The sequence below is a fragment of the Pleurodeles waltl genome, chromosome 9, assembly GCF_031143425.1.
Source record: "Pleurodeles waltl isolate 20211129_DDA chromosome 9, aPleWal1.hap1.20221129, whole genome shotgun sequence".
NCBI classification, from domain to species: Eukaryota; Metazoa; Chordata; class Amphibia; order Caudata; family Salamandridae; genus Pleurodeles; species Pleurodeles waltl.
Genome location: NC_090448.1, coordinates 2006878 through 2023304, shown reverse-complemented (window position 1 = coordinate 2023304; position 16427 = coordinate 2006878). Strand labels below are relative to the sequence as shown.

Sequence of the window (16427 nt, the reverse complement as noted above, 5' to 3'; positions counted from 1 at the left end):
CAGATACGCCAGCGACGCTGCAGTCAGAGTGGGATTGATTGGTCCAATTGAAAATCCCGCATAAGGCATGTTATACACGAACCCGTCTGTTCTGCATGGGGGGGTGACTGAGGAGTACTGCTTAAGGGGATGTAAGATGAGCGGCACCTGCTACATACACTGTGGGAATCCCTGAGGACTGGGGCCTACTGGGAGCGGTTCGGTAGTGGAATATCTGAGGTCCTGGGCTACAGGGTGCAGCTTATGTCCAAGTTGATCACATTGGACATTTGGAATGAGCAACCTTTGGACCACTGTGCCCTGCTCTTCAGCAACCTCACGCTGATGGTGGCACGCAAGGATATACAAAAGTTCTGGGGGGCACAGACTTTGCCTACCATGTAGGCATGAACTGGTATACAGGGGCAGAGAAACTGGTGTATCAAGTGAGAAGACGCTCACGTAAATTTGACAGGATGTGGGACCCATGTGCTGAGGCGAGGGATGGCAGGGTGTAGAGATTCCTGCGTGGGTGAGTGTTGCAATGTGGGTGCTTTTCTTGTACTGGCCTGCTTGGTGTTTTTGAGACAAACAGATGTTTTTAACCGTCATTTTCACAGCGAAATGATTGTAAAAGTGCTTAAGCAACAGGCCTAAGAGGAGGAAGTTTGGCAGCTGGTACAAAGCTGTTAATGAGAAATGCCCTAGACGGGCACACAGTAAGAACAGCAAGGACTCATAAACATTCCCCTTTGTTATATCTTAGGTAAATGACCACTCTAGGTCTCCAAGCTCTATTTTGTTGCAGTCGAACTTGCTTGACTCCCACTCCCACACTCAAAACACAAGTGATGGCTCAACTCTAACCCCCAGGGGGCTCACACCGGAGGCCGCATTCACACTGCCTTCAAACAAATGTGCTCGCTTCACCCCTTCCTGTGTGGTCCTGCCCACCACATCCCAGCACGGCCCAAGGCCTCTGCACCTAATTCCCCCCAGCTCTCTCCGCAAGCCTTCTCTGACTGGAGACAGCCCAAACGATGGACCATTGTAGGAGCACAAAGCCAGAAGTCCAAGGTTGCAGCCGCTCGCCAGGACTGTGATATCTGTCCTTAGGAGCTGCCTGCTGTAGGTCTATGGATGATGAGGCCTGAGTGGATGTGCGTAGATGCCATTGTATCTAAGTATATTAAAGCATCTCAATATTTCTGACCCCTACTTTTTGTACACTGGAACAATGTTTGTGATGTTCTTGATATTTTTTGATGATAAGATAAAAAAAAAACTCCCTCCAATAAATTAATAAATAATTGAAATAAAACAAATAATTTACATAAGTAAACAATTGTAAACTAAACATAAATTTCAATTTAACATTTAAATACATTTATGAATTAATTAAAAACACATTATAACTTCAATAACTTTCTGCCATATTCCCCTGAAAAACCAACAACCTGCTACTAGAATCTAAATTAGTTTACAAAATATAATAATTAAAATATACATCAAGGTTTCTAAATTAAGCCTAAATAAATAACATTAAAAACAAATTATACAGTTTGCACAATTATCAATCACTTAGATATTTAACTTGCAATAAAATGATAACAATAACATTAAATTAATCATAATCTAATTCACAACTCACCCTATTCACAACTTGCACAAATAATCAATTTAACATTTACTTTATAGTAAAAATGAATTAACAACTACGTACATTAATAATAATTTAATTAACTTCCACTCTATTCCTCTACAAACCCAACAACCCCCTACTACATTATGTTACTAAATTAAATTAAAAATGTAGAATTACAAACTATATTTAAAACCATTAAGACATTTCTAATAAGAATGCTAACACCTAAAATATTATACTAGCTTATATATATTAAATTAAATTTAAAAATATAGTTATTACACCTATATTAAACAATATTAGATATAACAATATTATAAGAACAAAGTTATACTCCAAAAACCTGATAATCTTACCTTCGATATTCTGTTCCATGATATGTTAGTAGACCCAATTATTTTGAGGCAATGCTAGGGTAGTGCAATATTTGGTTTCAGATATTTGTGTTATTCACCATGAGCCAGAAAGAGGAAAATGTGCCTCCAACCACGTAAGGTGAAGGCCGATCATGTGTTCAATACGGGAAACTTTTGCAACACCTTTGTATAATCTAATTAAACATATACCGGGGCAAGGTAAAGGCAATGGCTCACTGTCTGTGGAAGCCAGGATCAGTGGGACAGGTTGCATTGGGTGAGATGTTCTCCATTACAAGTGGCATAGTAAAGGACCCAGCAGGTCCCGGGGTGTTGGGAGCCCCGAGCTCTATGGTGGACCCTGCCCGAGAGCTCCTGAATGAGTCTGGGGGGGGGGACCTCCATGTATTTTAGAGGGGGCCTCTCAAGTTTCATTACCCCACTGGATCTCTGCACTTAGACATCAAACACTTCAATCTTTTTGAAACGTTGTGTTGAAAGTTTGCACACATCTTTGAACATTCAGTTTACTTGCAATGGCTCACTCCTGAGACACCTTAGTAGAATCCCTGCCAGAGTATTTAATTCAAACTGCATATTTCTGCTGGAAATATTCTTCTCAGGAAAGCCACACAGAGGGAAGTTAAGCTCAGGAACCTACAGTACACTCATCAATTTCTAGGCTAACTAAAGAATAAGTCCTTGTTTTAAAGGTCTCTCTCTTATTGCACCTCTAAAGTCCGGTCTGACTTTTCATATTTTAACATTTCATCTATTTACTCATTCCTATTCTCTTCAGCTGTTGCAATTAACTGTGATACGTAATTTGACAAAGCTGTATCTAAAATGTAACGATGTATTAACTTTCATTCATACTTTTTACATCTGTTGTATTTTTGAAAATTCCAATAAAAATGAAAATAGCAAAAAATAACAGTACAAGTTTCTGTCAATGGAGACACATGGCAGACGAACAGATGCGGTGTTGACATATTACCAGTCACGATTCAATAAATACTTTATTCGGTCACATTTGAACATAAAAGCAACAAATAAAACAACACCACAAAATTTTAAAACGGAGATAACAAAACAACATAATATCAATAAAAACATAAATCACAAATTTAAAAAGAACATTTCATCTTCTCCAATTCATTACAGTTTGCGCCAAACACATCTATAACTAACGCTCTTATCTCCTTCTAATGGCCAATGCACTCCTTATAAAATTAACAACGGCCATAGCAATTTCTGTTGTTTCCCTCCTTTGAAGGCAAGTCGAATGCACTCCTGTAATGACTGATATTTGCTGTCCTCAGACATGGCAATAAAAACCACCTACATGGGTTATCAAACAACAGGAAAAAAGAATAAAGTGCAAAGTGCTCTGAGGTGTGCAGTTATCAGCAGCGTTTTAAACCAAGTTCCCGAGATGGGAAAAGAACATTAAAAAATGTACTGTATTCAGCCTGAATCTGGTTAAATAATACCTATGCTTAGACTTTAAAAATACAAGATATGGTTTGACGTTTTTAGATGGACCTAGGTCTATATACTCTCTCACCGTCTGCATATTCGTCACCTTTGTCAGTCGCAGGTCCTGCAGATGCTCCCCGAAGAGTGTTTTTGCCCTTTTGACTAAAGGCTGGGGAAACTAGAGCAGGATTTGTTAACAAATCACCCAACCCTATATCATTTAGTAATTGTTTTATATAATTCAACCAGGGAATCCTTTCCAATCTGCCAAGACAGTTCTTGTAAATGCAAGTTCCGGTGTTAGCCAGATCCTAAACCATAACATTATAGGGGCAATCTGAGCCATATCCTCCAAGAAATTCAAACTAAGCTCCTAATGCACAATAAATGTTGCTACTGTAGGTGGGGTTTGCAAGATACGACTAATAAAGAGATTTTCCTCCACTTGGAGACAACTAGGTTTTGTATAGCCCTGCATCCCTGCCCCGTAGAGCCCAAGCGATACACATTTACTTTTATATAGAAGTAGCAATTATTTTATCCACTTGACGCCTAACCTTGATGAAAAACGAAAAATTGCTTCCATGGCACCCTGCAACTGATTCTTCCTAATTTTAAGTAAATGAGTCCACGTTAGGGGGTATTAAAAGGACTACCAAGATAATTAAATTTGAAAACTCTATTTATCGTAACCCTTCCACCACATGTGTCCTCGACTTCGTCATTTTGTGACTCGATCACCATAAAGGACTTGGTGGAGTTAACCTTAAGATCTAAATTCCCCATGAAAGACGTAAACAACTCTAATAATCTCTGCAGACCATTTGTGGTTTGGGCAATAAGGACCGCATCATAAGTAAAAATGAGACACAGTATCCGACTGCCCCCACCTTTAGCAGAGCTACACAATTTGTGGATAAATGTACATCCAACTCATTGATATATAATAAAAAATCTCTAGTTGGCAGTCGGTTTAAGCCCTGTCCAAGTAGGGACCCTCACTCTAGTCAGGATAAGGGAGATACCGGCTCAGAAAACCCCTGCTAACCCCCATGGTAGCTTGGCATGAGCAGTCAGTCTAATATCAGAAGCAAATGTGTAAAGTATTTGCACATAACACACAGAAATAAGTGAAAACACTACAAAAGGACACCACACCAGTTTTTGAAAAATAGCCAATATTGATCTGTGTAAAACAAGACTAAAATGATACAAATTCAACATACAGGGCCTCATTATGACCCTGGCGGGCGGCGGAGGCCGCCCGCCAGGATGCCGCCCTCCATAATACCGCTCCGCGGTCAGAAGACCGCGGAGGGTATTATGAGTTTTTCCCTGGGCTGGCGGGCGGTCTCCAAAAGACCGCCCGCCAGCCCAGGGAAAAACTCCCTTCCCACGAGGATGCCGGCTCGTAATCGAGCCGGCGGAGTGGGAAGGTGCGACGGGTGCTACTGCACCCGTCGCGTATTTCACTGTCTGCTATGCAGACAGTGAAATACTAGCGGGGCCCTCTTACGGGGGCCCCTGCAGTGCCCATGCCATTGGCATGGGCACTGCAGGGGCCCCCAGGGGCCCCACGACAATCCTTACCGCCATCATGTTCCTGGCGGGCGAGCCGCCAGGAACAGGATGGCGGTAAGGATTGTCAGAATCCCCTCGGCGGCGCAGCGAGCTGCGCCGCCTTGGAGGATTCTTAGGGGCAGTGGAAAACCGGCCGGAGACCGCCGGTTTTCCCGTTCTGACCGCGGCCAAAGCGCCGCGGTCAGAATGCCCAAGGGAGCACCGCCGGCCTGTCGGCGGTGCTCCCGCCCCCGTTGGCCCTGGCGGTTCTCTACCGCCAGGGTCATAATGAGGCCCCCAGTGTTAAAGATATGAATTTTGCAGGATTTACTAAAAAATACAGTTCCTTAAAGTTGATAGCTCCACATCGGCTATCACGGTGTCGTGATCAACAAAACCAACAGTTCATGCCGGCCGCAGCGTCGCAGGCGAGCTACGGTGTCAGGGAGACCCATAAAGAGTACCTTTCGAATTGCAGGACATGGTGATCCTTGCGGTAAGCTCTGCAGAGCGCCGTCGTTGGTGTGGTAGTGTCGATTCCGGAGACGGTGTGGGGGTCGCCAGGTCCTTGAAGTCACACGAGTTGCAGATCGAAATCCCGGCTGATGAAGTCAGGATTTCTGGTGCGGATGGCACCGGGGTAGTGGTGCAAAGCGGGACGATGTGACGTTCGGTGGCCACAGGTCATGGTGCAAAGGGCGGCTTGGTGATGGCACCCAGTGGCGTCAGTATAACCAGGGCTGCGGTGTGAAGTGAGACGGTGCGACGTGCTGTGTCACCAGGTCACGGTGCAGGCAGCAGCGTCTTTGTTGCTGAAGCGCTGTTATCAGTAGGCCCAAGCCGGCGATGCGAGATGGTACAGTTCTTCGTGACCCTCACGAGCAGTGTCCACAGCCCACGGAGCAGGCAGGGATGCCTGGTGATGACACTGGAGTCGATGGTGCTGGCGTCAGTGGGCCGGGACTGTGTTGTGCGGGACGGTGCTTCGTGCTCCTCTCTAACGGTGTCCACAGGCCACAGTGCAGGCAGCGGCGCCGATGTCAGCTGGAGCGTCGTAGTTGGGGATGCTCATGCTGCGGTGTGAGCAAAGTGATGCCGGAGTGCGGGGCCTACAGGTCGCAGTGCGAGCAGCGGCTTGGTGAAGTTGTCCGATGACGGCGTTGGTGAGACCAGGATCGCAGTGCGAACAGGTGGCTCCGTGCGGCGTCAGCAGGTCACAGTGCAGGCCAGCGTCGGCGTTGACGGCATCGCCGTGGTTTTTCTCCTTGAGCAGCACAAAACACACAGTTCCCAGTGCTGGTGGAAGAGGAAACTGAAGTGTTTGATAACCCTGAGACTTCCAACAGGAGGCAAGCTCTACTCCAAGCCCTTGGAGAACTTTCTCAAGCAGGACACATAGCAAAGTTCACCCTCTGCACTCTTTTCAGGCAGAAGCAGCAACTGCAGGCCAGTCCAGCAAAGCAACACAGCAAAGGGACAGTACTCCTCCTTCAGCTCCTCAGTTCTTTTCCTGGGCAGAGGTTCCTCTTGATTCCAGAGGATTCTAAAAGTCTGGGGTTTTGTGTCTACTACTTATACCCCTATCTGCCTTTGAAGTTGGCAAATTTCAAAGCAAAGTCTCACATGTTTGCAAGATCCTTCCTTGTCCAAGCCAGGCCCCAGACACACACCAAAGGGTTGGAGACTGCATTGTGAGAGGGCAGGCACAGCCCTTTAAGGTATGAGTGACCACTCCTCCCCTCCCCCTCAGCACAGATGGCTCATCAGGATATGCAGGCTACACCCCAGCTCCCTTTGTGTCACTGTCTAGAGTAGAAGTGTAAACAGGCCAGCTGTCAAACTGACCCAGACGGTGAATCCACAAACAGGCAGAGTCAGAGAATGGTTTAAGCAAGAAAATGCCTACTTTCTAAAAGTGGTATTTTCATACTCACAATCCAAAATCCAACCACACTTAAAGATGTATTTTTAAATTGTGCGTTCAGAGTCCCTAAACTCCATATTTATATCTGCCCTCAAAGGGAATCTGTGCTTTAAAGTTAAAGGCAGCCCCCATGTTAACCTATGGGGTAGACAGGCCTTGCAACATTGAAACCCGAATTTGGCAGTATTTCACTGTTAGGACATGTAAAACATACCAGTACCTGTCCTACCTTTTAAATACACTGCACCCTGCCGATGGGGATACCGAGGGCCTACTACATGTAGTAAAAGGGAAGGTTTAGGCCTGGAAAGTGGGGACACTTCCCAAGTCGAATTTACAATTTAAAACTGCACACACAGACACTGTAATGGCAGGTCTGAGCCATGTTTACAGGGCTACTAATGTGGGTGCACAACCAGTGCTGCAGGCCCACTGGTAGCATTTGATTTACAGGCCTTGGGCACCGCTGGAGCACTTTACTAGGGACTTACCAGTAAATCAAATATGCCAATCATGGATAAATCAATCAACAGTACAATTTACATAGAGAGCACCAGCACTTTAGCACTGATCAGCAGTGGTAAAGTGCGCAGAGACAATAACCCAGCAAAAACAGACCTGAGAAAATAGGAGGAAGAAGGCAAAAGGTTTGGGGATAACCCTGCAAGAGGGCCGTTTCCAACAGCCACATATCGCTGCGCTCAAGACAGTCGTTAACAAGGGGCCCCATAGTTCAATAATAGTCTTAAACAGATCCATGGGGACACCATCTGTGCCGTCCGCTTTATCAGAAGAACATTTTTTAATGGCTAACATTACCTCCTTACAATCTGTGGAGTTAATTAATACCACCCTCGGGGACTCAACCATGTTGCCACCGTCTAATTCGTCCAGATCCACCACCTCTGATCATGTATAGTAAAAGATATTATAATAATAATTCACAACAACCGAATTCCCAAGGCTTTAGATGACACCTGAAGAACTTGAAACCAACTGGAGGTGTAAGGATGTGGTGCTGTAATACCGGGCAGACTAACTGGACACAGAACAGCTAAACCCCCTTCTGCGCGACCCTTAGGCGATGCTACCGCATCGGAGCAATAACCGTGATAACCAAACAGTCACTATTATTACGTCTTTCAGGTTTGATGGGAGGAGATTTCAATGAGAAATCCACAGACTCGTCACTCTCAGGGAGTGCCTAAAGTTGAATGCGTCCTAGTAGCGTGGGGCAATATGGGCATGCCAGTGGTGTAACATAGGCACCTGCTGCCCGCAGTGCAGAGGGCGGTCTCAGCACAATACCCTGACCTCAGAGCTTCTGACTGAGGCTGAAGGGGGGGCACAACCATGTACTTTGCAAGGGGGGCCCCCTCAAGTTTCGTTACGCCACTGGGGCCTGCCCATTTGCCTGACTCCAAGATGGCTGACACAGTGAAAGCGGACTGTGCTATTCATGTAGATGTCATAGAGGAAGACCTTGTGCAGTGGTTTTGGCGAAAGAGGAGAAAGAAAACATGGGAGTAATAATTGTTGTTTGGAAAGTGTACAGCTTGCAGGACAGTAACAAGTGTTACAGGGAGGCATTCTTGAGCGCATTGCAAGTTGCACAAGCGGTGAAGCACTTGACCTTTGGATGTTTGACATAGGGATATTGATCGCTGCAGGACAGGGATGTGTGCTCACTCCTAGTGCAGTGACCTCACTGCAGAGTGGGCCTTTCGAACAGCTGCATTTACAACCTGCCTTAGTAAACGTGAAACCTAGTATGACATTGTGAGTGACACTTCACCACAATGTTAAAAAGTAAACTGGTGTAATAAAGAAATGGTCAATCCTAAAAGTGCCTAAAGTGATTGTACTGTGAATGGTAAAGATACCAGAATCCATAGGCAAACAGACCTAGATTAGTTATCCACAACCATCGTCATCTCTAGGCTCTCACATGGTGAACATCTTAATAGTTGACAAATTACATGAGGAACTGTAGCCCTTCATTTCTCTGTTTACTTTTTATATCAGGTCCCCTCATTGCTTCCACTGTAAGTTCCTTAAGAGCGAAAGACAAGGAAGAACTGGGCCGTCCGGAGGTTCAAGACTGCGACACCAACCACGAGATACATCGGCCACCAAGTAAGTAAAACACCAGGTAAGAGTGAACTGACATAGATGCTTCCCAGAATGCTCTGGGCCCTGCTTGGCAGCATCCCCCAGCTGCAGTTGACCTCCTCCTCCAAGCACCAGGTACATGTCCACAGAAGAGTGCCTGATGATGGGGACAGAATTAGGAATACCTGCGGGAAATGGCCCCTTAACACCGGCTCTGCAGTTTATTCACCACTTTGGGTTTATTATTTCATAATGGGCGGGTTATTGAGGGGGAGACTGGCCAAAAACCACATTACTCCTAACAAGTCCATTGTAGTGGTCTGTGTTGAAGAGTCAGTATTTTTGCAGGTCACTAGTATAACTTTCATATTGTGATTCTACACCTAGGAAGAATGTTGGCAACAATCATCGTTTAAAAAAGAGAGATTTTGAATAAAAAATGAAAAAGAGGACAGAACAGCAAAATAAGTATAAAACAAAAGGTGTCAAATGCTTACAGCGTGAATGTGGGCTTTTCACTCTAGTTCAACATAAACTCATTGGATAAACATCACACAGGTCAGGAGGAGTTTCCAAAATCAGTGAATGAGGGCTGAAAACTGGATTTAGTACAAAGAGAACTGGGAAATCACTGGAGGGTGTGTGAAAGTCACGGGTTTCTGTATTCATACAGCGGGTACCACAATGTCTGAATCTGAGGTGCCCTTCTAGAGACAGAGCAACGAACCCCTCAAGGCCGCACGTCTTCAGGACTCAGAAGGAAGAGGAAAGCTTTCTACAAGTGCAGCTGATGCAGAAACATAACACACTCTAATTCACCTACCAATGCTCACACCTTCCTCAGAAGAATCCATTGGTAATGTAAAATTGACAAATAAAAACACACTAAAAAGATTTGCACTTTTACAAGAAATTTATCAAATTAGGAGTTGTGTAAAATCTTAGATCCAATGAAAGTGTTTAAAAAATGTCCGTAGGTGTCCCTAGAAAAGAAGCCTCAATGCAACCAGTAAAAAAGTTGTAAATAAAGCAACTCTCACAAGTAACTTTTATAATCTAAATTATCAGATTGTAATTTAATTTCATGCCTAAAGCCATGCACTAAAACATAAGTGTAGGAAGCTGGCTCTTTATATACTATACCAAAGTAAGGTACAGCGTGCACAAAGTCCAGGGGCTTAACTGAGGCTAAAGTAGATAATGCTAATGCTCTCTTTTGTGGTAGTGTGACCGAACAGTAGGCTTATCGTAGGGTTGTGCTAAGCTTTGGTTGACAAGAAATGAGGCACACACAACGACTAACGCCAGGTTAATATTGTTATGTATCAAAAAATATACTTTGTTACTTTATTTCTGAAACCAAAAGGATCTTTGCTGCAGCTAAGTACAGTTTCAATAATAAATCACTTTCAAGTATACAAAAACTTTGCACTTTGTTTAGAATTCACAATTAAAACAGTTTACAGGTAATTAATACTTTTCAGATAGAAAAGTAGACACAGTGCAATTTCTCATAGAGAGCAATGCAATTCTAGAGGGAGGAAAAGTAACAACACAATTTGCAGGTAAGTACTCTACTTACGATCCCAGTCTTCGGGGGTTAGGGTGTGCACAGGGCAAAGTTTAGGAGGACACCAAGGGTGGACCACCAGCAACCCAGGCCGGCCGAGGTGCAGAGGTCGAAGTTGGTGTCGGGCGGCCAATGGAATCCTATGGAGACAGCGGGCATTCAGAAAGAAACAGCTAGCAGGAAAGTACCCACGACTTCTGGGCACAGACTGGGGGGTTTAGATCAGCACTGACGGGGGGAGGGCCACAGGTCAGCACCAAACACATATCCTCAGCTACACAGGGGCGGCCGGGTGTAGGGTGCAAACACCGCGTAGAGCGCACAATGCTTTTCAATGTGGGAACCCCGGAGGTCACAAAGATGCTGCAGGCTGGGTCCAGGAAGTTGACTGAAGGAAACCAACTGCTGGACAGGTAAGTAGGGAGACCACTGGATGTTGCTGAACCATCAGTTGATTTCTCCAAGGCCAGGGGGCCGCGGGTGCACGGGTACCATTATGAATAAGGACATCTTCCCTGGAGCCTGTCACAGTCAGGGAGTCATCTGCATTTAGGCTGCAGGCATCGTTGTGATGGTCAGTAGGGGTCAACCCAGGGGCTCGAGGGCAGAATTGCCTGGGGACCTTCTCTGGACTGGTGGGCCACCTGGACACTGGTCCTGGCCGTTGGGGGCAGAGTGGGCAGGACCCGCGGGTCCAGGTTGGTTCTAGAGACCTTCTTGGACATTTCTTTGTGGGCAGGGCTGCTGTCCTTGGTCCTTGGGTAGGCAGGCAGTCCTCTGGGGGTTTGTAGAGGTCGCTGGTCCTGCAGGGCGAGTCATCTTCTTGTAGCACCAATCTTGAAGCTTCAGGCAGCCCAGTAGGGCTGGGGCTAAGTTAGTTGTTGTCTGGAGTCTTCCCTGCTGATGTGGCTCTTCAGCCCTTCTTCTTCTTTCAGGTTGCCAGGAATCTTGAGAGCAAGGTTCAGGGCCGCCCCTAAATAGTAGATTTAGGGGCGTTACAGGGGTCAGAGGGCAGTAGCCAATGGCTACTATCCCTGAGGGTGGCTACACCCTTTCTATGCCCATCTCCAAGATGGAGGATTCTGCCAGGAGAGGTTCACCTCAGCTCTGGGCATCCTAAGGGTGGACCCAGGTAGGGTGGATACTCCTCCTGGTGTTTACTAATTTTCCCGCCGGACCCGCCACCAAAAGTGGGGCCTGGTCCGGTGGGGGTGGCACCTCCACTAGCTGGAGTGCCCTGGGGCAGTGTAACATGAGGCAGGCGCCTTTGAGGCTTGCCGCCAAGTGTTGCAGTTCCTGCAGGGGGGAGGTGTGAAGCACCTCCATCTAGAGCAGGCTTTGTCCGGGACCCCAGAGAACACAACAGCTCTCACTTCATGGGGTCTGAAAGTTGTCTGTGGTGGCAGGCTGACACAGACTGGTCAGCCCTACACTAGAGGGTTGAATGAAATACAGGGGGCCTCTCTAAGATGTGCATTTTTCAATAAACCCACACTGGCTTCAGTGTGGGTTTATTGAGCTGAGAAGTTTAATACCAAACATCCAAGCCTTCAGTGAAGCCATCATGGAGCTGTGGAGTTAGTAATGACAAAATCCCAGCCCATGTATTCAGTATGGCCACACTGCACTTACAATGTCCAAGAATGGACTTAGACACTGCAGGGGCATAGTACTCATGCAGCTATGCCCTCACCTGTGGTATAGTGCACCCTGCCTTAGGGCTGTAAGGCATGCTAGAGGGGCGACTTACCTATGCCACAGGCAGTGGTTTGTGGGCATGGCACCCTGAGGGGAGTGCTATATCGACTTTGCCCATTTCCCCCACCAACACACACAATCTGCAATGGCAGTGTGCATATGTTAGGTGAGGGTTCCCTTAGGGTGGCACAACACATGCTGTAGCCCTTAGGTACGATCCCTGGCCACAGAGGCCTTCTTACCATTTATACCTTTTACAAGGGACTTAGCTGTGTGCCAGGGGTGTGCCAATTGTGGAAGCAATGTTAGAGTTTAGGGAAAGAACACTGGTGCTGGGGCCTGGTTAGCAGGATCCCAGCACACACTCACTTAGCATCAGATATCAGACAAAAAGTTGGGGGTTGACCAAGCCAAAAGGGGCACTTTCCTACAATAAGCATAACGTACGTCCTAGTCAGAGTGAATTTGCTGAATGGAATGTGAAGCACAATATGAATGGAGCTGGCCGACCTCATCCTCTTTACTAGTCTGAAGTAGGTTTCAGCAACTGCAGTGAGATTGCTGTGAATAAGCCTTCATTTGGTATTAAAAGCCATTTGGTTCCTTAAGTGGCCCTCTCCAGGTGCCAGATGGACAACTGCTGGTATGACCGGGCAGTGTAGTGGCGAGTGAGCCACTCGGTCAAAGGTTTGTGGCGACCGAGCCATTGGAAGTTCAGCCTATAGGACCTGGTGCTTCTCCCCTTCTAGGAAGGGTGCTGGAAACACGGGTTTGATGGGGCTGGGGTACAACTGATTTGTAGTGATTCTCCTGGTCCGCCAAAGCCCAAACAATTCCTGGTATGAGAGTCACTGGCCTTTAAACATTCTACCACCAACACCAAGACCACTTGATGATCTTAAAATTAAGTAACATTAGCCCACCTCTTGTAAAAAAAAGAAGAGTTTTAAGTGAATGCATTTTGTAGTTTTTAAATGTTACAAATCTCTGTTTCTAGATGCATCAAGTCAGGTTCTCAAAGCTGACACCTGCGGGAGGAAAGAAGAGCCTGCTCCAGTCTTCATTGATCCTCTTAGTGCAGAAGCGGGAGAAGGCAGCGCTGAGCCCACTGCAGGTCAAGTTATTGTATTTCTGACCATTAAAAATACTCAGCATGTTTAGAGTCGCCCGGTGGCGGCTCTGTTGAAGGCACTGGAGCTCTGATAGGCGTGGGCCATGCTTGATGTGACGGCTCAACAAAGTTTTATTTAAGTTTTCAAGAATGAACTCTGTAAGCAGGACAAAAACAGCAAAATCAATGACCTCCCAAGGCATCTTTCTACCTGCCAAAGGGGCCATTAAATGAGCTCTGTGCTGGGGTTGCGGGGCTTTCATGGTGGTCGAAGGCAGGAAAACAGAGTGAGGGTCAGCCATAGCGAGGGGGGTGACTGTCTCTGGCGGCTCTGAAGTGGACGGGCTGTCAGGTCAGTGGATTCCAGTGGAGGAGACGGCGAAGGTTCCACTGCCACTAATCCAGCACTTGCCGCAAATAAAGATGGGGGCTGCTGTGTTCCTGCGTTATGGCGCTGCTTCTCCTCCGCCAAACTCCAGCTACACCCTTAGATTTCCACACTGAGAGATTCCTTCCCTGCTCAGATAAGTTATGAAAATGTTCCAGGAGTTTTACACTGCTCTGAATTTACAGAGGGAACATTCCTGTCTCACACTGTTCTACATTCTGCATTTAATGCCTTATTTATTTGCCATAGTTTTGTTAACATTACTGAACATTTCAGGGCACCAAAAGGGCCTTTAACCACGGATATATCTGTTGCAAATGATGTTATCTGATACAATTACAGTCTTTTTAACCCTTTTTTGCTGTTTAGATCAAGTATGCATCTTTAAGCTGTCTTCTGGTGGTGATCTGTGACAGCAGTGTATTGTATATTGTATGGGTAGGTCTGCTCCCTGGCCGATCTAGGTTACAGCGAGTCCTGTGCAGAACGGGGACATTTTTTCCAATGTGCCGTTGGACTGCTGCTCTTACAGACATGTGGTGGACACAGCCTCTTTATTCACCCACTCATTCCTAGCTCAAGCCTCTATTGCTCTTGTAAGGAGCATCATCTGTACATTGACCCGAGCACCTTAAAGTGCTGTGGGTGACCCCTCTTCCAAGAACTTTTACTGAAAGGATGCTGCCAGTCTGCAAACCCCTAGGGTGCATTTGAATGAAGTGCTGTTTGATATGGTCTGTGTGATAATCATGCTTCAGCTATTATCTATTAAATGACAGGATACGAGGTTGCCTCCTGCTCCATTAAAGATGAGGAGACGGACTGTTGCATGAAGGCTCCAGACGACAAGAGGGTAAAACGCAGCTGGAGTCCCAGAGGTGAGTAGGCGCTACTTCTCTGACTTCGAACAAGAGTGCACGTTTACCAGACTCCACTGCACGCACTGGCATCGTAGTTACTTAAGTCTCTGAAGCTTTGAGGTCAGCAGTCCCTGCCCCTAGCAGTTGTGTTCTCTGATCCCAGCCATGTTTTCTGTTTGTCGGTATAGCACTGCAGGCCCCTTAGTACCACTACTATACTGTGCTGAAGTTACAAAGTGGACAGATACCGTGCGTTGGGGGATCAAAAGAAATAATGAAAGAAGACTGACGCGGACCAGCAGAAATGTAGGAGGCTCCAGGGATCAGAGCATAGAAGAAACAAAATGACAGTCAAAATACTGTTAGAAACTTAACAGAGTTAGAGACTTCATGAAGTATTTAAGGTCTGAGGTTAGTCTTATCGCCGCTGAAGCACTGGTTGATTTTGAGAGTGGTCAACCTGGCTCTCTTTACCAATCCTAAATGCCAGGATAGTTACTGTTGCGGGATTCTTCCTATTTAACGATCTGCTCTAGTACTCTGAAAGTTAAGCACGCGGTGGTAGATGTGAAGAGCTCTGAAATGGATTCTGTGTTCACTGGGGATCCATTGATGATCTTATAGAAGTCATGTGAAATTTTCCCTTCTATTTCTTTGTAATATAAGGTGCTGCTTAGTTTTGTACCAGCTGAGATTTATTACCTTTCTTCCCAGGCCTAGCACTAGAGTAACAAGAGTCGGCACAGGGAGAGCGTTCCCTCACAGTCTCAGGACGGTCTTTTCCAAAGCACCGTCCAGCGAGAGACCCACCGACAGGGAAACAGGGCCAGGTCTGGGACAGAAAGGAGAAAACGATAGCTCTGCCTGGAGCCGAGACCAGTGTCACTGCAGCATCAACCGCTAGTCTCCATTTGGTTTCCTTTCTCCCCCAATTGCTCTGCCGTTGGTGACTCAAAGCATCTGTGGGCATTGGCAGGAACCTTAAGGTGTGCAGGAACATGTGATATATCAGTCCTCATCTCAAGGCTCAAAACAGCAACTCCATTGCATCAGCAGGAGCCTTAGGGCCTCATTCTGAAGCTGGCGGGCGGCGGTAGCCGCCCGCCTGGCGGGAACCGCCATATGGGCGCTCCGCGGTCGAAAGACCGCGGAGGCCATTCTGGCTTTCCCGCTGGGCTGGCGGGCGACCGCCAGAAGGCCGCCCGCCAGCCCAGCGGGAAACCCCTTCCCACGAGGAAGCCGGCTCCGAATGGAGCCGGCGGAGTGGGAAGGTGCGACGGGTGCAGTTGCACCCGTCGCAAATTTCAGTGTCTGCTAAGCAGACACTGAAATTCTTTGTGGGGCCCTCTTACGGGGGCCCCTGCAGTGCCCATGCCATTGGCATGGGCACTGCAGGGGCCCCCAGGGGCCCCACGACACCCCATACCGCCATCCTGTTCCTGGCGGGCGAACCGCCAGGAACAGGATGGCGGTATGGGGTGTCGGAATCCCAATGGCGGCGCAGCAAGCTGCGCCGCCATGGAGGATTCCTGAGGGCAGCGGAAAACCGGCGGAAGACCGCCGGTTTTCCTGTTCTGACCGCGGCCAAACTGCCGCGGTCAGAATGCCCTGCGGGGCACCGCCAGCCTGTTGGCGGTGCTCCCGCCGACCCCGGCCCCGGCGGTCCTTGACCGCCGGGGTTGGAATGACCCCCTTAGTGTCTGCAGAAACAGGCGATATCTCAGCTCTGCTGTCCATGACTCGAA

At 47.1% G+C, this 16427-nt stretch overlaps 1 protein-coding gene across 2 annotated transcripts in view; it reads left to right on the top strand.

The window, feature by feature from the left end:
• LOC138258806 (zinc finger protein 2-like) overlaps positions 1–16427 on the top strand; it is a 74211-nt gene that overhangs the window by 15470 nt on the left and 42314 nt on the right. For both annotated transcript variants that reach the window (XM_069206042.1, XM_069206043.1), the window contains exons 3-5: positions 8969–9079; positions 13321–13437; positions 14602–14700. In XM_069206042.1, the coding sequence (XP_069062143.1) occupies positions 8969–9079; positions 13321–13437; positions 14602–14700 (327 nt within the window). The remainder of the gene's footprint in view (positions 1–8968; positions 9080–13320; positions 13438–14601; positions 14701–16427) is intronic.